Source organism: Platalea leucorodia, assembly GCF_965183815.1.
Source record: "Platalea leucorodia genome assembly, chromosome: 17".
NCBI lineage: Eukaryota > Metazoa > Chordata > Aves > Pelecaniformes > Threskiornithidae > Platalea > Platalea leucorodia.
This window is the reverse complement of record NC_138839.1, coordinates 6,248,260-6,270,009: the sequence shown is the minus strand read 5'-3', so window position 1 is coordinate 6,270,009 and position 21,750 is coordinate 6,248,260. Positions and strand designations below refer to the sequence as shown.

The 21,750-nt window shown below is 47.0% G+C and overlaps 1 protein-coding gene across 5 annotated transcripts; it reads right to left on the bottom strand.

The window, feature by feature from the left end:
• Positions 1-1,003: 1,003 nt before the first annotated feature.
• On the bottom strand, positions 1,004-21,732 carry LOC309598387 (uncharacterized protein C1orf167 homolog). Of its 5 annotated transcripts, none has more exons than XM_082328893.1 (21): positions 21,647-21,732; positions 14,257-16,354; positions 13,660-13,703; positions 12,864-13,083; positions 12,506-12,681; positions 11,914-12,011; positions 11,360-11,546; positions 10,925-11,106; positions 10,432-10,618; positions 10,034-10,256; positions 9,262-9,443; positions 9,005-9,101; positions 8,456-8,598; positions 7,721-7,929; positions 6,797-6,941; positions 4,343-4,610; positions 3,657-3,765; positions 3,183-3,402; positions 2,939-3,074; positions 2,064-2,174; positions 1,004-1,365 (listed from the first exon to the last, which is right to left on the bottom strand). In XM_082328893.1, the coding sequence occupies exons 2-21, from the start codon at positions 15,553-15,555 to the stop codon at positions 1,306-1,308; spliced, it is 4,296 nt and encodes a 1,431-aa protein (XP_082185019.1). In that variant the 5' UTR covers positions 15,556-16,354; positions 21,647-21,732; the 3' UTR covers positions 1,004-1,305. The 5 variants fall into 5 exon arrangements, with proteins under 5 accessions (XP_082185019.1, XP_082185020.1, XP_082185018.1 ...); XM_082328894.1 differs by lacking the exon at positions 21,647-21,732 and having other exon boundaries at positions 14,257-16,121; positions 16,217-20,771; XM_082328892.1 differs by lacking the exon at positions 21,647-21,732 and having other exon boundaries at positions 14,257-20,771.
• Positions 21,733-21,750: the final 18 nt, after the last annotated feature.

The following is a 21,750-nucleotide window of genomic DNA, read 5'->3' as shown; positions in this document are numbered from 1 at the left end:
TGTAAAGTAGCGAAGACTTGTCTTGTTTGCAAACTAATCAGCCTGGCACAAGGGAGAGTTTTAAGAAAACCAATTGTTTATGGGGCAGTTCTGCCTTCACTTTCAACACACACCCCAAGTATGGACAAAGCTCCATCTTAGAGCAAAGAAACCTTAAACCCTAGAATTTACCAAAAGCAACCAGGTACACCTTTGCCTCAGTTCTGCAAGGTCACAGGAGTTGTGGTGTCCCTTTTCCAGTGCCTGTAGGGAAAGATAGCCTATCTTTCCTGACCTAATGACTCTTTAACAGCCTTGGGCCCCACAGCATCGAAATAAGGGGTTGGGGGAGCTATGGAGGCTGCTTTGTGTACTTAACAATTCTGCAAAGCTACCACAGGCTAGGAAAACAAGACCTTGGGGCAGTTCCCAGTGGGATTTTGAGATCCCTGCCACGCTGCAAGCATCTCTTTCAAACAAGCAAGGAAGAAAAGCCTTTTCCAGATTCTTCAGACCCACTCATTACAGCTGTCTGAGCCTGGGCTCATATATCCAGGGTAATTACAGGGCATCAATCACAGAAGCAAGTAATGGGAAGGTTGGGGGTCAGACACGCCTGTCTTGCCTCAGCAAAGCTTTTGGTGCTCAGCTGTTCCCAGCAGGTTTCTTCATCCCTATCCCATTCAGCACAGAAAGGAACCAGCAGGAAGCAGTCAAGAGGTTGGCCACCCACTGAAAGGCTTAATGAAGAGCTGATGGACCTGGACAGGGGGAGGAGGTGGGAGCCATGTGGGAATCCCCCCCAGGGGAAAAGCCAAATCTAAAAATAAAGACCTGTGTTAGCACCTACCAAAGACAGTCCAGAGTTTGGCATCAATGGGATGTAGGGTTATCACAGGCAGACTCCTGCTCATCTCTTTAAGACTGATGTATTTGCTTACTCCTCTGTGTGACACTAAACTCCGGTCCAGGAAAAAACAGTAAAGGGAGAGCCTATAAGGTGTTTTTTTGACCTTTAATCAGAACTCCAGCAAAATCAGGGTCCAGAGGAGAAGGGAATGCAACCTCACAACAAAAGGGAATAACTTCTCAATTTGTGCCTCTAGGGAGGTAGGATATCAGTCGTTTAAAGAGGACCTTTCACTAGATACCATCTCTTCCTGGTTGTCCTTTGGCTATCGTGCTTCTGGCCTGCAGCACTGCTTTTATCACATGAGCAGAGCGTTCGCTTTCTTGATTGCGCAGGACCACCTCTTTGTTGTGACAGCCAGCTGTATCCTCCACGTGTCCTGAAATGAGCAGCAGCTGCAGGCAGGCCCCCACCATTCAGCAGCGTCCTTTGTCCTTGAGCTGGAATGCTGTTAGCTGGCGCCACCTTCCAAAGGCCTTAAATAGTAAAGTGGACAAATCAAATATTCAGGTTACCCTTGAGGGGTTGCAGCCGCTCTCTCAGTACCCATAAACAAAGCTGTTCCTCTAGCAATGGCTATGCCAACTGCCTCACTCAGAGCCCTTCCCTGTCTCCCCTATGTTCCTGTAGCCAGGAAGTGAAGTGCAGAGTACAAATCAATGTGAGAAAAGGAAGACCAATGCCCCCTCTGCCCTCTAATTTCAGTGCTTGCTCACACTTCCTTAAAGGAGGACCTAATCCTGCATGGATCTTTGGGAGGCAGGCAGAGGAGCGAACCGGCTATTTGAGCTCTAAGGCTTTGCCTGCTCACTCAAATTTATAGCAATCTGCCTGCCCCTGGGTGCAAGTCAGCACAGTCCTCCTGCACCAATGTGGAGCCTGTTTCTTCCCTGAGTGGGCTCTTGAGAGGCAGGGGATTAGTGGATTAACATCTCTGATAACAGTGGGGAAGGGGGCACACGTCAGGGAAATTGACTGCTGACAGAAAGCTTTGAAAAACACCCAAAGGTGAACCCATATAAAGCTGGAAGCTATTTCCCTTTGTTATGGGCAAGTCCCATTCCCTTCTCCCTTCTTTGTTCAGGGAGAGAGATATAGGGAACAGCAGTTGTCCCTTTGGGGTGCTTTTTGGTCTACTGAAGTCCAAAGAATTAAAGCAGTCATAAATGCTTACCTGAGATAGTAGGCTCCTGGCGTCCTCCTCCAAAAAATTCTGCACCACACAGCTTTGCAAATGTCGTCGTCTCCACACCCTCCAGGCCTTTTCTATCAGCCGCTGCTGGTCCTGCCAGGAAAAGAGGCAGTGCACAGATTAGTTGGGCTCTGGCAAGCAAACTACCTCACTTCCCTCTAGTCCCACCTTGCTTCCCGTTGCTTTCCCGGGTCCCTCTTGAATGACTTTGCATTGGTAACGAACAAAGCTTGACTACTAACGAAGCTCTTGCTGAACTACTGTCTCCTGCAAATATTGTGGCTAATTAAGTCACAGTACTCTGGGGAAAGGATGGTGCCCCAGCAGCACAGCTCCTCAGTGACTATGGATGCGCTCGCTATACAAGTGTCACCTTGTCCCACGGGCAGGTCAGAGCACATCTCACACAGCTAATGCCCAGGAAGCCAGAAAGAACATGGGTCTGTTCCACAGATGGCTAGGGCCGAGCAGAAGAGGAGGCCAAATGACAGGCCTTGGTAGGCTGCGGACACCAGAGGGATGTGTCAGGAACAGAGGAGGACACAGATTGTAATACTCATTGTGAACCTTTTGCACAGGCTACAGGCAATCTATGCCAATCACTCTGCCTCAGCTTCCCATCTGTAAGATGGGGCAAACCACAACTAAGTATGGGGATATGCCAGTCTGCCATGCTGGCATTTCAAAGAGAAAGATGGAAAAAGTAGCCGCAGCAGCAAACAAGGATTTCTGGTGCACTCTAGTACTGGCTAAATCCCCAGGTCTCATCTCCTGGGACGTATGAGAGGCTGCAAGCAGAGCAGCCTTGCCCAGTAGCACCCATCCCCACCACCCTGGTGGCAGTACCAGACACTCACCAACACCTGAGCCAGTATCACCACCCTGCTGGCTTCTTTCCACTGATGCCATCCCCTTGCCAGACAGCGCAGTCTCCTGTCACGCTGGCACCGATGAAGTATCACGGTGTGATGCCACCACCTCAGGTACTTCCTCCTATAGGCAAGAGGGAAAAATAAGCTTTATCAGCCCAAGAGCCCTAAAGGGGACTCCTTCCCTGATGGCAGCAGCAAGAGGAAGCCCAGAGCCCTCCACTCCACTTACCCAAGCCACTTCTCATCCCACTCCTCTGCTTTGTTCTCCTGGATCTTTGTGTGTGCAGGAGAGGGTCCTACCACACCAGGTGTCTCTACCAGGTGAGGGAGCAGCAGCCTTTCAGCCCTGTTTTGGTTTCTGTAGATCATCAGCCAGCAGTGAATGGCACTGGGAAAAAGCCCAAGAGGGGCAGCTGGTGCTGAACCCTTCTCTCTGCCTCTTCTGCTTTCTAGGAAAGAAAAGAGGAATCACACAGGAGCTAACCTTGCAGCTAGAGAGGGAGAGATCAGAGCTGCCATGAGCTCTTAGTCCTTCGGCTCCTGAACACAGAAGCAACCCACAGTCACGGTTCAACTGCCATGAGCGCCTACTCCACAGAGGAATCCCAAGTCATCTGGGGGGCAAACACTACTTCCCTTCCCTCCTCACTCAGACTCCCCACATGGCCCCATGGAAGGAAGAGAGGAGGGGGCATCTTCTTACTCATGGACCAAGAGAGAGACATCTTCCTGCTCTTCCTAGCACCTATCAGGGTACTGCACTGCCGTGAGCACTGGGAAAAGGCAGCTGCTTTTGTCCAGTAGTTACAGGCCTGCAAACAGAAATAACACAGCTGCAACCAAAACTAAAACACAATGCGCACAGACAGCACACACACAAACTAGCCTTAGAGATACATTTATGTTCATATCCCTGCAGGTAGTTTAATGTGCTAGACCCCAGGCTGGAACTGCACAGATGAGATCCCAGCAGGACTGACTCAGCCCTTCCAAATCAATCGACCTCTTTGTGGTTTGCTAGCTGTGAGTCTTTTGAAAAAGCTGCAACTCTGACAGCTCGCTCTGCTCTGCAGGGACAGTGATTATCCCATCTCATCTTCAAGCAGAGAGGGAGGAGTGCTCTCATCTCTCTGGTCAAAATGTCCCCATTCGTTATTGCTGTGCTCCAGATGGTTGCTGCAATCAGTGCCAGATTATGGTGATGAAGTTGCGTGCACAGTCTGTAAAGAATTTCGAGGCAGGGACTAAGCAGTCACCACAAGTCAAACCAGGTTTTTATACAAGCCTTGTCGCTGTACCTCAGTGCCTAGTAACCCAACTGAGGTCTTCAGGAGAGAACAGGCAGTTAAGTCTCGTAACTGTCTCCTAGGGACCTTCATCTTTTCTTACCTGTTTTACGGTAGCCACAGATCCTAGGTGCAGGGCTTGCTGTCCTCTTGAGGCCAGTCGCCAGCGGTGCCAGGCTTTACCCTGAGATGGTCCCTGCCACTTGCGGTTTCTCTGTCCCAGCACCCGCTGTTCAGCTCTCAAGAATTTCACCCTCCACTCAGTAAAGCTCACAACTAGGAGACGGTGCTCTCTGACCCTTTTAAAACAAGCGAGGTCTTCGTGCTGCTTCAGTCTACAAGCAGTGACCCAGGCCCAGGTAACTAGGCACCTGAAAAACAATACAAGCACAGAAAAGTGGCAGATGCCTAAAGTCACATTTCCATGTCAGCACTGAACAAGCTATAGACCAAATTCCACCTGCTCACCCCACCCTGCAGTGTCACACATAAGTGGTCAAAGCAAGCGAAAGAGTATTCAACAAGAAAAAAGGCTGTCCCTATTATTCCTTCTGCAATCAACATTTATATATATATCTTTCTCCATATTACTTATTTTTTGAGTGCCTTGTCCTTGGGAGGTGTAAGTTCAGACTCCTCACGACAGTTTCTTTCTGCTAAAAACTTGCCCTCATTTTACTTCAGATTCCCAGCACTGTTACCTCTCAGCTCCTCAAAGCCCAGGAGTATGTCTGCTTCCTTCTGGCTATTTTAGCATTTCCTCCTCTTCAAAGGCCTCTGCAAACTGAACGCAATGTTATACTATGTTTTTCCTTTGCCTACAAAACAAATGCTTTTCGTAGGCTGCCCTGCGAATACACATAGTGGATCCCTCAAAAAGAGAAAGGAATTAAATTAGTCATTCTTCAATTTTCCTCTGTGCCAGCAGCTGACCTTTAGGATGATACCTGAGGAAGGCTTTTTCCTTATGGGATGAGAATAAAACTGCTAAAATCTCCTTCAGCATGGAACCCAGCAGACTCCTTCAGTCTGCTTGCTGCAGAACCAGGCTGGATTTAAGACAGCACCTTGTTGTCAAGATTCAGATTTTAATTTTTTTCTTGGCTGTCACAAAGTAAGGGCCTCCGTACATGGGATGTACAACTAGAATAATACAGCATCTTTATGGAAACAATTTTATTCCAAAAAAATCAATGTTTACAGGAGTTACTATTAACAGCACTATAAATCTGCACCAACAATAATCTATCTTGCAAGCTGATGCACAGGAGGCCAGTCTTCCTCTGCTACCCCAGAAGCCCATCTGCTTTTAACTCCTGGCTTGTCCTTTTGGTTCCTTGTTCCACTTAGACTTTCATTATGCAAATCACCCCACTGCACCATAGGGCAGAGGTGTAAATATCCTCTGCCTGGCAGGCTTCTCTGAAGATCAAGAGAATCTATTGCAGGTTATCCTAGCATGAAAAATGCCCCCCTCAGAAGAGACAGGGCTCAGCCTGTACCATATCCAGGTGAGAAATTAGAAGCACTCTCTCATCAAAGGAGAACTCAGAAGGAAAATTAATGGTGGAGACACACTCTACAGGAAGGAGTAACATTAAGGACTTCTCTCAAACGCACTTCCCACTAGGGTGCCACCACACAGATTGATTTGCAGAAGAAAATGCAATTGGGTGGGGTGAGTGCAGAGCCTAAGCATGACAGCCACTAAGGTTTTACTGGTTTTTTTAGTTGCCTTTTCCTCTGCAGACCTTTGTCTCCTCTCAGCCTGAACCTGCAATTCAAAAGGAAATCTGCTAGGGCCAAACCTGCACTTCTCATGCCTTAAATGAATCCTTGGCATAAATAATCTTATTCTTATCCTCCTGAATTATCTCAAAGAGAGCCACCTGAACAATTCCTGGTTGAGAAAGCTACTGAAAAATTGCTCTTCAGATTAAATGCTTGTGTTTTCAGGATCTGCACCATAACGTAAGACTGCAAAACATAGTACAGCTTCACCTATATTGTAACTAACACTGAGATTAATTGAGTACCGTGGTTCTCCCTTCACAGGCTTTACCGAATATTGCTTTTCTGCAGGAATATATTGAACTCAATTTTTCACGTTAGTTAAAATCAACATGCTGTATCCAGAATCTAAAAGATTCAGGTTTGTAAACATCAGATCTCTGTAAGACCTCTGCCCAGTATTCCTTTCAGCAAATACTGAATAATTCCAGTGGAATGAGGCTTTCACTTTTTTAAACTACACAAATTTGTCTGCATCTCCCTTGCTTACTTTACAAATACCACATTGCATAACTAAGACTGAACAGAAGTTCCGGAAAGAAGTTTTGAATGAGAAAAACAAGATGGGGAGCGTGAGGCTATGGGTAACAGACCTTTTAATGTAGGAGCACCCCCAGGGAAGCACTCCTACAGAAGCTCCATTTACACACAAGTTAGCTGTACTTTCAAACGCAAGCTCTGGTCTGAATACACTGGATTCTCTGCTACATAAATTGCTCTTCACTCAAAGCTTCCCTTGGAAATGCTTTGAGGGCAGGAAACAAACCTGTGCAGGAGAAGACGTTCCCAGAATAAAGCAGCATATTTCTGCTTCCTTGTTTGGCAATACCATGTCTGCAGGACCAACCTCCTCTTCTCCTGGCAGCTGTGCTGAGCCCATTGCTGCTGCAGCAATCTCAGAGCACGATTCCCTGTGAGAGGACACAAGAGCTTGCTGAACTGAGCCCAATGATTTTTTTTCCATCACAAAGTCCAGACGAGCAGAGAATACATCTGCTGCAAATACCAAATGGGACCAGACTTCCTAAGATTTCCTGAGCTCTCTTTAGCAGCTGAAGATTCACCTTGTAGTTTTTTGTCTGCAAGGCAGTCAGACCTTCTTTTTTCTTTTCCCCTGCCCTTCCCCAAACAAGGCATCATAGATCACTTCCACTCTCATTTGCAAGGCAGTTTTCCATCAAAAATTGGGACTGTTCCTTCCCTAGCATGGTGCAAATACTTAGCACTTAAAGCACTTGGAATCCCTTGAGGGACAGGATCAGGACTGTTAAGCAGCCACAAAAGATACACCCTGCTCCCACTGAAGCAAAGCCTGACTGTTGGGTCTGAGGAGACATGTTCAAGCTCAGAATGCTACATCTGAACTCCACTTAACTCCCTAGCTGCTAAAATGCACTGCTTGAACACTCCTTTGGTAGTGCAGGTAAAGTGAAATCCACCCCTTTTCCAATCAGCTGCCAAAGGAGCATCTCCCCTAGCATAAAGCACTACGAACAGCAGGGCATGTCTCCTACTTGTAACCGCAAGAAGGCAGTGACACAGGCCCTTACTGACCCCTGGACTATATGTGCCATTCCAGAGGAGCACTGTACAGAGTTACAACCAGAAGCAGGACTTTCTCCGTCCCAACCATTCCCACAGCATCCCTCTCCTACAGACACAAGTGCTGCTGCAGGATGTGGTAACTCACTTTGCCAGCAGGAACGCCAACGCCACAGAGCATCAGCAGTTATCTGGTGAATGTGACACCTAAATCTCCGGTCAGCTTCCACTTTCTGGGCCAGTCTCTTCTTCCACAGGCTGAAAGCCATCTGGCAGCAATGAACTCGATGCTTTAGGGCTGCTGCTGCTTTTTGGTTCTTATTTTCCACAACCCAGTAATGCCAGCTGTGAAAGGCTCTGACAAAGACAAAGGTCATTGGACCAACTCTAGGAACAACTTACACAGCTTCACACCCTTGTAACTGAAACTTTAACAATAAACATACACACAAGGGAGTTTAAGAAGTACATCTGATCTGTTAACGTCCTTTCCCTACTAAATGTCAGGGAAAACAATTGACAGGGCAAGTTGCTCGGAGCAAGATGTTCTGTCCTGGCTGTGCCAAGCCTGTTGTTCTCTTCAGCTTCCGACTGAGTAGAGAGCAAGGCCAGTTCAGTGGATAGGAAGTTACCAGGGCTTGTTATCAGCAGTGCTGGGCTTGCTCTAATTTGTGAGGCATCCCATCAAACCAGAAACTATTGCGTTCAGATGTAATAATTTTGAAGCAGCAAAAAAACCCAAAATAACGGGCTGCAAAACTCCCACTGAAGACAGAAAAAGATAGCTAGAGGAAGATTTTTTTTTTTTTTTTTTTTTTTAAAGCAAGTGTAAAGCTGGCTGTTTTGAGAGCTCTAGGAAACTTCTGGAAAGCACAATACCTACCGAGACAGATGAACAAGCCTGCAGTGCTGCTTGGCCTTTACAAGTTGCTGTGTCCGAGCTGACCAGACAATGAAGTACCTCTGCAGGCAGCATTTCTCTGCTTGGTGCCAGCAACTCTTCACCTCCTTGTCAGAACTGCAGTCCTGTAATCCAGAAAAGCACAAAAGCTCCTTGAACTGCTGCAGTAATACAGTCACTCCAGGCAGCTCAGTCCTTTCTCCTTGCCGCTGTGACTTCTACGATTGCCTAACTCCCTGTTGCTAACCCACACACATCACATGAACACCCAGACATGAGGGTCTAACACATCCCTTTTAAATCCTTGACACATGGCCAATTTCCAACTCTGCAGCTGGCAAATGGTAGGGAAGAGTTACCCTGAGAAATGCCTCAATCTCCCAAACCTTCTGTCTGAGAGAGAACAACAAAGATAGAACAGTAGGGAGACCTTCCACATGCTGCCATTGAAACCCAAAGGCTCTTCGCTAAATTGGGCTACGCAGAAAACACTTGTACGTTTACGTGCATCACACCACTTTTCAGCCTTACCTCTTCCCATGTAGAGTAACTGGTGAGAGGCTGGACATTATTGTCTGGACTCTGCAGTGCCAAAGCCTGGAACTGACCTCCCACAAACCAATTTCTTCTGCAAGACAAAAGCGTCAGGGGAAAAGGGAAAGAAAGAAGAGGATAAAGTATCCAGAAGGATGCTGTGAGATGACATGAGGGACTAGCCAGAAGGAAGGAACTCAGCCAGACCAAACAAGGGGCAACACTGCTACCAGCATCCCAAGGAACCAACTCACCCAGATCCAGTACTCCGTGGAGGAAAGGAGGCCTGCAAGTACAGCTCTCCACCCAGCTCAGCTGGCAGCTCTCTGCATTGGTGTAGTTGCAGGAAAGAACTGTAATACGGCATGTGTGTGGCATCCTCAGCAGCCAGAACGGAGGACAAGCTCTGCTGGCTGCTGTCACTAAAACTGTATTCCTGCAGGTATGGAGGGAAGAATGTGCTGTGAGGTAAGTGTCCTCGCAACGGAATCACTCAGCTAACAGTTCCAACTATGCCATTTCCTCCTCTCTTTGGCAAGGATCCAGGGAAATCCAGGATGCATCCAAAGGAACTGCAGGCTAGCAAGCACAGCTCTGGAGTGCACACACATACATGATGGGAAAGTTATTTCTATACTAGTCTGGGAATGGTTAACCCCAAAACAACCAGTAATCAAACACAGCAAACCATCACTGAGAGAGTGCATATGCCCGTTTCCCCTTTTCGCAGTGATGAGGGCTCTTTGTACCTCATCCCTTCCACCTTGCGGCCACAAACAGGAGCAAGCACACAAGAGAACCTCGCTAGCTCAGCACCTCTGCATATCACTAAATGATGAACGAGGAAGGGCGCAGATTTCTGATTTACAATTTCTGATTACATTTAAATTCCCAGACCCTACAGGCTCAGTGCCCTTCGGGCCTAAATACTAAGCACAGTTTGCTGATGACAGCATCATGTTTTCCCTGAAAAATCCCAGCAATTTAATACCTTAGGGCAGTCTGGATGAATCAAGACCTCCTCACCTTTTCCAATGAGCTTTGGGAGGCCAGAGTAGCTGGAGCACTGCTGCCAAAGCCGGAAGATGTTGAGAGGTCCTCAGAAAACAGCATGGCAAGAGGTTCTTCATAGACAGTCTCGTGTGAGTGCTTACGACTTTGTTCAATGGTCTTCAGCATGAGACACTTTTGGTGCCATAATTTCAGAGCTTTTCTGAGTCTACACTGCTCCAAAGCCTGCGAGAAAGAACTGAGACAGAATATATTGAGACGGCAAAGTGACTGAAAAGGGATACCAGAGGGGGACACTAGTACAGACATGATAGATGATAGATGGTAAAAGGGGTTCTTCCAGAAGGACTGGAAAATCAAATGGACACTACTAATGAGAGCAGGGCTCTAGGAACTGGCTCTTCTTCACTCACTCAGCTCTTTGATGCTCGCACAGCCTTGCTTTCCACAGCAGATATACTCTCTGGAGCTTCACCTTTTGGCAGAAGTCATCAAGAGAGTAGCTTGTTTTCTCAGGAAACCATCTCTCTACAGTCCACAATGGCTGATCTTCATGTCTCTTTGTCGCAGTCTTGTCAGCCACGGAGCTTATAACTGGTTCTTAACCAGTTACAGAGAGTGACAAGAGACAGTGTTTGTCAGAAGGCATTCCTAAGAAACATAGCCCAGCCCAGACTTCACACTGTTGCTTTTCAGCAAGGTTTAAGACTTTCTGCTACGTTTATGAAGCAGAGCAACAAATCTCCCTGTAGCTTCACTGACACATCCCGAACAACCAGTCCTCTACCCACTCTGGTTTGTTAATACCATGTATCATCTGAGCCTCTCTGCTACCAGGCTGTTTTCAGCTGGTGTACACCATACAAGAAGAGGAGGAAGGAGCCTAAACACCTCCAAGCTGCTCACCATAATGCTGCCTCCATCGTAGGAGGAGGAAGTTCACCATTGCCTGCTTATCGTCTTCTCTGACCTGCAGCATCTGAATCCACTGCTGGAAGTATTTCCTCAGTGATGCTGCTCTGAGACGGGACAGGTTGCACCTGTAAAGCGCCTTCTGCTCAACAGTCTCCTTCCATGCACTGAAGCACCTGAGAAAACCAAAGGAAAATAAAACCACATGGAAAGCCATGTGAAGAGTGTACAAGCTTGCGTCTCCTCCCGAGACTGGGTTTAGTTCAGGAAAGACAGACAGAAACTGTTGTCTTCTGAGCTTCTATTCATTTAGTTCATAGAATAGATGGCTTTAAGATGGAACAACGCATCATTGGGTTGGCTCTGTCATTGCTTGGACTTTCACAGTGAACAGACTTTTCACATGAAAAATAGACCTCATCAACTTACCGAGAGACCAAGTTTCTTTGGATCCGAGTTGCCACTGCTAAAATCTGTTCCATTTCCAAGCATCGGGAACGCCACACCCAGAAAATGTTTCGTAGCTGCTTCTTTTCCAGCAGAGCACGGGCTTCCAAAAGCCTGGCTTCCTCTTTGCTCAGCAGCTCCTTCTGCAGGCGCCACAGTCTGAAAGCTGCTGTGTTGCAGGGCAGGAAGAGATTGACAGGAAGAAAAATAACTTAGAAGAACTTCAAACAACTTAGTGTCACACAGCAAACATCCCCTGGCTGAACTTCAGCTGTCTGAGAAAGGGTACTTAAGGGAGACAGCTCACATTGCTGGAGCAACAGCATCTGCTGCACCTGAATTAATACAAGGAACAAGGCAAAAGGTATATGACACAGTGAGTGGGCCACCCTCCACCATCACAGATACTGGCCCATCTATTTGCAGGATCAGGTTCTGAAAGAATCAGTCAAAGCAACAACTAGACACAAACCAAGAAACATGATGAAACAGCAATTGCCTCCAAGCTGTTCCACAGCTATGGAACATGTGCTTACCAGCTAGCCGTCTCATATCTCTGATTGCTTGAGCTCTCCAGCAGAATTCATCTCCTCTCTGCCTACGATGAAGCTGTGTCCACAGTCCTCCCTCCACCCTGAAAGAGTCACAAGCATGCTTTGACATCCAACTGTCCAAAGGGGCACTCAGAGAACAGAATCTAAAAGCACTCCTTCTCCCTAGGCAGCTCTCTCTTTTTGTCTGGACTTGTTCTTCTGCCTTCAGAATCAGAAGGCACAACAAAAGTTTTTTCTTTTGACACCTCTGCTGTCCTGCTAGAAGCTGTAGTATTGCCTCACTCCAATCTCATTTACACCTGTATCACATATGCAGGTGACAGCTGAACTCAAGAAATAGTACAGGAGTATTTCTGTCAGACACTCAAATCAGACTGAAAACACTAGTGCACAGAAGCTCTGGAATAGGACTGTTTAGTTCTTAAAACTAAGTTACTAATTCTTGCAGTGCTTATCTGCAGCAATACATCCAAAGACCTGGAAACAAGTTTCCCACCATTTGAGAAAAATTTCTCCCTGTGTTTGTAAACCTCCACTTGTCCAAGATAACAGAAAGAGAATGCTCTCAGCTTACCTACAAGCCTGCTCAGCTTCCTTTGAGTATCCTACTGTAAGCTGGTGCTGAGCTGAGGTTGTCATAGTTGCTAATCTTCCTACTCCAAAAGGACCAACTGATGAACTTTGGGTATAAGAACATGGCTCAGGCTGCGGAGCTTGCTTCTTGCTCTGCTTTGCCACGGCTTCCTTCCACTGAAGGAGGAAATACATGATTAGAACAAACTGCAGGCAGAGTATCAGTATCAGGGTCCACATCACTGAATTTCACACAGGGTACCCCTTCCTCCTCCCTATCCAAACAGGATTTCTGCCTTCTCTGACTGCACAACAGAAAACTCATGGCACCACTTCTACTGTCCCTAGCCCATCCTCACCCTGTGGAAGCTGACAGCTAGCAGAGCCAAGGCATGTCTCTGCTGGGCTACCTCCAGCTGCATCTTCCTCTGGTGCACAGCCCACTGCAAAGCACCAAGGCCCTTCCGAAGCAGTTGCTGTCTGTAAAGCTGCCTGGCTGCAGCCCTTTTCCAGAGGATGTGTCCCCTCCAGGCTTGGAAACACCTAGTTAGCATTTGTCTGTCACACAAGTGCTGGAAACTTGAAGAGAAAAAACAAAAGTGAGCTCCAGTTAACAAAGGAAAGTTAAACACAGCCAGGAGGTGGCAATCAGAGTTCAGCTATCAAGTTGAAGAGAGTTATTTCAGATCACTCTAAAGAGTGAAAAGCCTCACACCAAATTAAGGTATCACGGCTGCTAAATTGGTAGCAATCTCACACACATCTTAACCACAGGTCACAAATTTGAATCCCGTCTCACAGATAAGCCCAGTTCTTGATCTTTGCTAACTATGCAGTGAACATGCTGGAATTTGCTGCACTGAAAAGTAGCATACATGGTACCAATGCTTCTTCATTGCTAGCAACAACCAAGGTTGAATTTAGAAGCTAGAATTTAAAAGATACAGAAATTATTTTTTTAGAGCATGCTCGATTCTAGATGACAACCCTTTGAAAAGAAATGGATACAGCCCCGGAGCCAACCATGGCAGAATAATGTAGGTTAAGCCCTAAAATCAAACGTTCCCAGGAACATGGCTCCTTAGCCACTTTCCAGCAGTCTTCCTCCCCTGTTAACTACCAGCACACTCACACATAAACACAGAGTCTTTTTACCTTTGCTCATTCACCTTCAACGACCAGAAGCTGTTCTCAGAGACCTGCAAACAGACAAAAGACAGTAACTCATATGCTTATTCACACTACACTACTCTACTCTGTTGAAGAATTTGTCGGTGCCCAGCATGGCAAGTCATTTTGGATGGAGACCATAACAGTGCTGCCTCAGGGTAGTGTATTGTCAGATGCCTTTGACACTGCCCTCACCATTGCTCTGTGAATACTCTTACATACTTCAGACATGGAAAAGCACAACAAAACTCAGGGCCCTGCAACTATGCACAGAGTAAAAACCAGTTTAATGCTTTCCCTTTGCACACAGATCCAAAGAATATAAACAGGTGTTTACATTCCCAGGAACAACCAAGTTAAAAAGCTGGTCTTTAAGAAGAAGCATGTGAGACAGAAAGATGCGTATCTTGGGACAGAGCAGGACCATAAGAGAGGAGATTCTGGCCATTCAGTGCCAGAAAAAACTATAGGACAAGCATCCCCATCACTGTTGTACCTCAACTTTGCACCTCTAGCAAGAAGCAGAAACAAGCACAAGTAATATCTGCAAACAGGGGTGCTACACAGTGAGCACACCCTTACCTCTTTGGACACAGTTCCCTGCATCTGGCTTCCTTCTTCACAGCACCGTGGTTCTTTGGCACTCCTCTCCACAGAAGGTTCTTCAGACTGGTCAAGATTGGCATCGGCTTCCCAATTCCTCCAGCTGTTTTGGTGGGAGTATTTGTTTCTCCTTCCTTCTCTGCTCACATTCATACAATCTATGTCAGAATATTCACCAAAGCCTTCTTCAACCTGAATACCGAAAGGACTGGACTGGCTGCTGCCCACCACAGCCATTCTTCTGGCTGCTCCTGATCTACAGTCACATACCTCTTCTGACTCTTTGCTGGACTTAACATGAGGTTCAGAGTTGTTGACTTCTACAGATTTAATACTAAGCTGTTGGACTGGTCTAAATTCTTTATCTCCAGGAGGAGAAGTGACTCTCACACACACTTCCCTTGGAGTCCCATACATGGCTACACCAACATTCATCTGAGCCCCCCCCAAATCTGTCTCCAGTGACACCTGCAGACCCTCTGGATACAGACTGGCTGGAAGGTCTTTCTTCCAAGATACAGCACACGGAGACACCCCATTAGATGTCTCTTCTCCTTTATGAACCTTTTCAGGGGAATGACTTTTTGTGTGAACATAAAGACTACCAGTTTCCAGAGTCGGCTTTGCCTGGGACCGGCATGTGAAATAAGGTGAGCAATTGCAGGAGGAATCTGCTTCTGTATCCACTAGCCCAACAGAGCCCACCCCAGAAGTGAGGGTTTCTGGCTGGATATCACCTGAAATTTTGGCTGTCCATGTGTTCAAGTCAATGTATCCATATCTGTGAGAGACAGAGAGAGGTTCTGCACGACTGAAGTCCCTTGCCACTGCACTAAGGCTCCAGTCTTTAGCAAATGGGACACCCCATTTCAATCTTGCCTGAGCAGCACTGGTCTTTACTCCAGCTAGCTGTTCCCCTGTGTCCAGGATACTAGCAGCTGAATCATTAGGAGCAAAGCACAAACTGCCACTGACTGGAGAAGACTTGGGCTCCAGAGGGAGGGAGCCCCATATCCCCATCAAAGCAGTTTCTTGCTTAAGCCTCTGGATTGAACAGTACAAGCTAGCAGAAATCTGTGAGGATTGCAAAAGAGACTGAAGGGACTCCAAGCTAGATGGATCGAGATCCCCCACGGTCAGGGCTGAACCACGACAAGCATGCACACTTTCACTTGAGCTCCTTGAAGAAGGACACACCACTAGTTCATGCCTAAGAGGGGAACCTACAGTACGAGATGACAAACATGCATTGACTAGTGAAGCGTTCACAGGATCCATACAAGAAGCAGCAGGAGGCTGATGCTGTTGTTTTTCCACTGGATAGTCACTATTCTTGTTCCTACTGTCTAAACAGCGATGGCGAGCAGTGTGTATGGAGCAGCTACCAGCTGCCTTTGCTTTCCGATGGTGTTGTTGAGGAAAGTCAATACTCTCATTCCTTCTCCCTTCTAAACTATAAGCCTCAAGGTGTGAGTGTCTCTCAGGGAGATTCACAGCAGGAAGCACTGACAAAGCAAGATGGGGAATCCGATGAGCGACACGCTTAGAGCTGTGCTGCTGCTGCAGCCTAGAGCAGAGATTATTCTGCTGCAGGAAGCAGGAACTGGAGAACTGACTGGTTGTGTCCCGGAATGGCTGAGAAGGGCAGGAGAGATTAGTCTGTCTCGGACTGGGATCTCTCTTCCTGGCTGGCAGAGGCACAGTACACAGCTGGCCTTGTTCTCCTCTTTGGCCGGGAGTTACACTGAATGCCACAGCCTCACGCCCGTGATGAGAAATGTCTACTCGGCTTCTAGTGCCCAAATACAGATCAACATTCACATTCTTCTGAACATTTCTTTGCTCTGAAGAAAAATAAGAAGAAATATAAACAAAGGAGCATGCATATTTCTCATCATCTCTTTCCTAGTTTGCCAAAGGCTTTGGGTACTTTCCTTACAAATTTCTTGTCTCCAATCCATCAACTTCAGTCCTGAAACTATTATGGACACTACTCTCTTCCTTTTTCTCAGCAGACAATCATGTCTGGCAGAGCAGGAATGATTGAAGCGGACAGACTCGGTTCTCAACAGAAAACCTGGAAAACAAAGACTTCCAGCATTATGCATGCACCTGTAGCCTCAAAAAGAACTTGTTGCTAGCAAAGATGAATTATCCTCCTGCCAAGACAGGGTAGTCTGTAGCTGCTTTTCCGGAATGCTTTACATCTAACCAGATCTACATAACACCAAACAAGAACAGGTCTAAAAGAAAATGTTTTTACAGAAGTCAGAGCAACATGGTTCCAGCTGGAGTACAATGCTTACCCCTCTTCATTGACTAGAAATCCAGCTCAGATCTCCTCCACACTTGTATTTTCTCCAGGGCTGGTAGGAAAGGTAATGTGTCGACTTACGGTACTGTTTAACTGCTTAACAAGTGAAAATTCATTCACGTCTCATGCTACGGCCCTGCAAAGGTTCAAGGCTATGCAGGCCAATTTCTTCTTGTCCACACTAAAGGATGAAACCATGTTTACACATCCAGAGAATCTACATTGTCCCCTAACGTGGAAGAGTTACAGCACAGATGGAAGACCTCATTTGCAGTCTAGCCAATAAGTCAGATGGTTATACATATAACTCTCATGCAGAGCACAGATTCGTAAGTTGCTGCTAACAGGTAAGCACAATTGGATGGGACTGTGCTTTCATTCCCTCACATTTTAAAAGCAAGTTGTCAATCACTCCGTCATTCTAACAACCATTCTTTTCCATTCCCCTTTTAAAAAATGAAAATGGTATTGTGAAAAGACACACACTCCCATATAATCGTAAAAAAACCCCAGTCAATCTGAAAAGAAAGAGACAGCATGGCCTATGAAATCGATGCCCATTGTCTTTTTCAAACATATTCGAATACCAGAAAGCCTCCTGTCAAATTGCACTCTGTTTCCAAACTATGTTTATCTCATCCTCTTCCAAGAAAGCATCTGAGCCTCAGTCATCCCTGTTTGCAAACAGCCCACTTGTCCTTCTCACACGCAAACTCCTTCAGTAATCACCACAAACTGGCGAGTAAACTCAATTACTAAAGCAACAGGAGATAGTCATGCAGTGTTGCAATTATCCTTGGGAACCGCTATGAACTGCCTTTCACACATCGCCAAGCGTACCATGAGGGAAAGATCCCGTTATTTTTCCAGACAAGCAGAAGCTGGCACCTACAGAGTGAACAGACCAAGCATGGCTGCCTTCTTTAGGGTGCCTATCACTGCATGAAGTATAACCACAAAACGCAGCAGACTGGTGTTCTGTAGAAGCACTTCTTGCTTCCCAGGAATATCCAGCCAACTAGTAATGTATCACAAAAGGGTGTTATAAGGGATTTGAATTGTGAAAAGACATGAAACCATCATGTTTATCACTGCTGTTTTGCTCCATGAACACCTGGAACCTGACACTGGACTACTTTTACACTCAAGAACCTAGGCATAATCTATTTTCTTGATAACTCGTGATTTTTTTTTGTTCTCCATTTCAGTTCTTTCTGCCAGGTACCAGGTTCTCAACACATTGCCATAATTATTTTAGGTGGTGTTCTTCACCTCACTCATTCCTAATTTCAGTCTCACTGAGATCAAGAAGAGATAGCATCCTTTAAAAATCATGTTTGTCTGCCTTCTCCAAATTGCCATTCAGGACTTTAATGTAACCACTTTTAAGCAGTAGTTAATCTTACTCAAAAGGCATCAAGATTTTATGAAGTGCTTTTTAAAAAATTCTTCTAAGGCCAAAAGAGATACTGAAGGCAAGCCACAGATTTTGCAAACTGCAAAATCCACAACCAATGGATTTCATATTAGCTTTGATGTCTCCAACTAAAACATTCAATGCATGCTTACTATATACACTTTGCAGCAACACACGAATGCATTAAAACCTGAAACAAATCCAATTAAGCAAACAAAAAACAAGCTGATCAATGTACTTCTGTTGTTATAAGCAAAAGGAAGTAAATAGTGCAGTTCATTAAAAGTAAATCAAGCTCTTTCAAGTGAAGGCCATTTTAGCATTACGATGACAATGACAGACCCATAATAAACACATTAGCACCGTGCAGACAATGCTAATTTTCCCATCCTTGCAGACCAAGGCTGATCCATTTCACATTGCACGATTGGTCCAACATCACGCTTCACATGCCTTAGAAACAAGGCTTTTCCCTCACTCCTCAGTCTTAGAGACCGAACCATCGCTGCCATCGCATGAGCCTCTCGTTGCCACTTCCAGATCAACAGGCACACACAAGTGCTCTTCCCTTAGCCAGGGAGAGGGCAGTTACTGCTCCAGCAGCTGAGGAACAGCCGCGCAGCAGCGCCCTTCGCGTGCTGCCGTCCAAGCACCAGCCGGCGTCCCAGGATGTGGCGGTGGGAGCGGGCCATCACCCCCAGCCCCGGGGAGCCGTTTCAGGCCTGCTCTCAGCCAGCACAGCCACGGCGCACGCCCCAGGCCCCCGCTCAGCATCCCCGAGGGCTCCCAGCACCCTCCGCAGGTGCGGACGCACCTCTCCTCGTAGGCACTTAACTCACTCTGATAGCTGCCGTCGGACATGCCGCTGGGCCTCGCCAGGACCTCAGGGACGGGACACTCGCCTCTTGGTATCTGCGCCTTCGAGCGCAGGGGCGAACCTGCAGCTTTGTCCCCCCTTAATGCCCAAACCTCAGCAGCGAGCGCGCTCCAGCTGGGTCGCTGTAAGCAGCTTATCCCCCGCGATTAGCAACACCGCCTGTCACCGGGGCTGCAGATGGCCACGGGAGAGCCGCTCTCGCCCACGGGTAATTAAAGCTGCGTCCTGAAGGCGGCCCAGACGAGGCGGGGCGCGGCAGGCCGGGGCGGCCCACCCGGGGGGGGCGAGGCGTACCTGCAAGAGGCGCCGCTCACCTCCCCCGGGGCAGCGCCTGAGGAGAGGGCACGTTCTCCTCCTCCTCTTCCTCCTCGCCTGCGAGGCGCCCCGGACCCGCCATGTCCCGGTTCCTGTCAGCAGCGCTGGGCGGCATCGCCGGGCCCCGCGGCCACCCCCGAGAGGGCGTGGGCGAGCCCAGCGCGGGCTGGCGGCCGTGCCGGGCTGGGCGGGAAGGGCACCCGTCGGTGGAGGCCGGCCGTTAGGCACGCGGGCCGGCCCGCCGGAGGGACCCCGCCGCTGAGGGAGGGCCGTGGTTAATCCTAAAGAGCTGCTAGCTCGTCACTAAAAAAAACCCGGCACATCAGGACCTGAGGATTAAAAAAAAAAAAAAATAACGCAAAAAAAACCTGAGCGGAGTATCGCACCTGCTGCACGTCTGCCTGAGGAGACCCCGCTGACAAGCTCTGAGGAGCCCCGTGGTGAAGCCAGGCTGCTGGGATCAGCAAGGCTGTGCTCGATGAATCCCCACAAGCCCTGCTAAACCAGGTATTGATCCAAGAACCCGTTGGTGCTTAGTGTAAGCACTGCCGAAATAAACACCCTCCTCCTCAGAAGCCAAGAGGGGGCCTTGTTTTTATCATCACCTCTCCGATTTACTGCCCAAAATAGGTATCCTTGAGGCACAGTAAGCCTAGCATAACTCCTGCCTTGCTGTGCTCCCCTGAGCTCCCAGATGTGCTGAATTCTCCACAGAAAAGCACACAGGAGGTCAGCTAGATGGGTATCAATAGATGTTGTGGTGTCTTTCGCAATGGAGAATGGCTGGGAAGGCCTCACGAGGTGTAACTCTTTGTTCGTGCAAAAAAAAAGCATTGCATTTAAAATAGTTGTTTTCAGTCAGTGCTTCACACATCTAGGGAAAAAAAACCCTGAGCGTTTAAATGCGTGCTGTCACTGTACAGTTCTTAAGAGCTAAAAAGAACATTAAGTGAATGTAAAGGCCTGCTCTGCAACTCCACAAGCCCCAGAAATTTTTGCCTACCTATTCTTTCTTCCTAATATGATCACAAGAGCAGACTGATTCCTATTCCGATGCTCTATTGCATGGCTGCCTGCAAAATGAATGCATAACACTCATCTTGGGAGAGTAAGCCAGACTATTGCACTTTTATGGCATTTACCATGTGCTTGGTCCAAGTGTAAATGATGATGGTCCAGGTACAGCAGCAGGTCACTGTAGTGCTTGTGCAGCATAGCGGAGGAAGCACCTGCTTATGTTTAAAGTGATGAAACTTGGGAGAAAATTGCTTGGTTTTAAAAATACAAATGGCATGGTTCTAGAGGTTAGAGCAAAGTTAACGGCACTTTGTCACTGAACAATCAATGCAGCAGCAGGTCTTGTCAAAGAAATGCAATTATAGAATAACAGATGTAAACTTTGAAAATGAAACTGCTTCAGAAAAATGCAGATTTTCCTAGCGCTAGTATTTTAATTCTGCCAAACCAACGTACTCTTTTTCTTCTGAAAAAGAATACTGTTGAACTTTTTTTTTTTTAAGGATTTTACCTGAAAGGCACAGCAGGGCAGATTTATTGTGCATAAGATTAGTTTGTCACACCCACAGAGCTCACCACTGCGGTGTAAATAAACCCACCCTTTCCTTTCCCCAATCCTCATTTTACTAGCCCATCTTCCCACCCACACATTTACAAGCAGTACCCTCTACTTGTCTGAGTAAAGCTTAGACTAAAAGCCATCGAAGCCCTGTAGACCTTCCCCCATAATGACTCTCCCAGACTGCCTGGCTACAGTCCCAAACCCTCAGGAATACATTGTCAAATGAGACATAGGTGACCACTGTAACTTTTTCTAACACAGGAAAAACTGTGTTCATTTTATAGTTTTCTTAAAAAAATGTAACATTTCAAGTTCTGTTAAGATAGGCAACTGAAGGCAAAAGGACATTTCAAGGCACAGAGTACCTATAACCTACATTCAACAGCCATTTTAAGGATCCTGAAGGACATTCAACTTGCATAAAAGCATCAGTGAATAAAACCCAAGATACTGGGACCACAAGCAGCTCCCTGGCCCAGTAAGAGCATTTTATACCAACCCCAACTTTGTGAAACCACCACAGCTAGCATAGCACGGTCATAAATCTTTAGTTAAATAACACCATCAAAAACAGCCCTCAGGAACTCCCAGATGTCTCCTGGAAATGCATCTGCATAAAAGCAGACTAAACTGTATTGCTTAAGGGCAGCCCATAAGCCTTTTAAAGACAGGTTGTCCAGGAATATTTTGACTGGTTCCCTTACTTACAATAGAGAGGATGCACAATACAAGACTTAGAAGACTGCAGAAGGTGCATCCACTCATACATACAGAGGACGGATTTAGGGAGAGGGAGGAAAGGAGAGTACTGGGATTACAAAGAGTCACAGTGCTTAACATGACATCTCCGACATCTTCTGGACTTACTGCAGGAACCCATCTGCCTAACCTTCAGGGAGGCAAAAGAAATGAAAAATCAGATCCTCTCCTGTTTGCTTAGTAGCAGGTCTTGCTCCATCACAACAGGCATG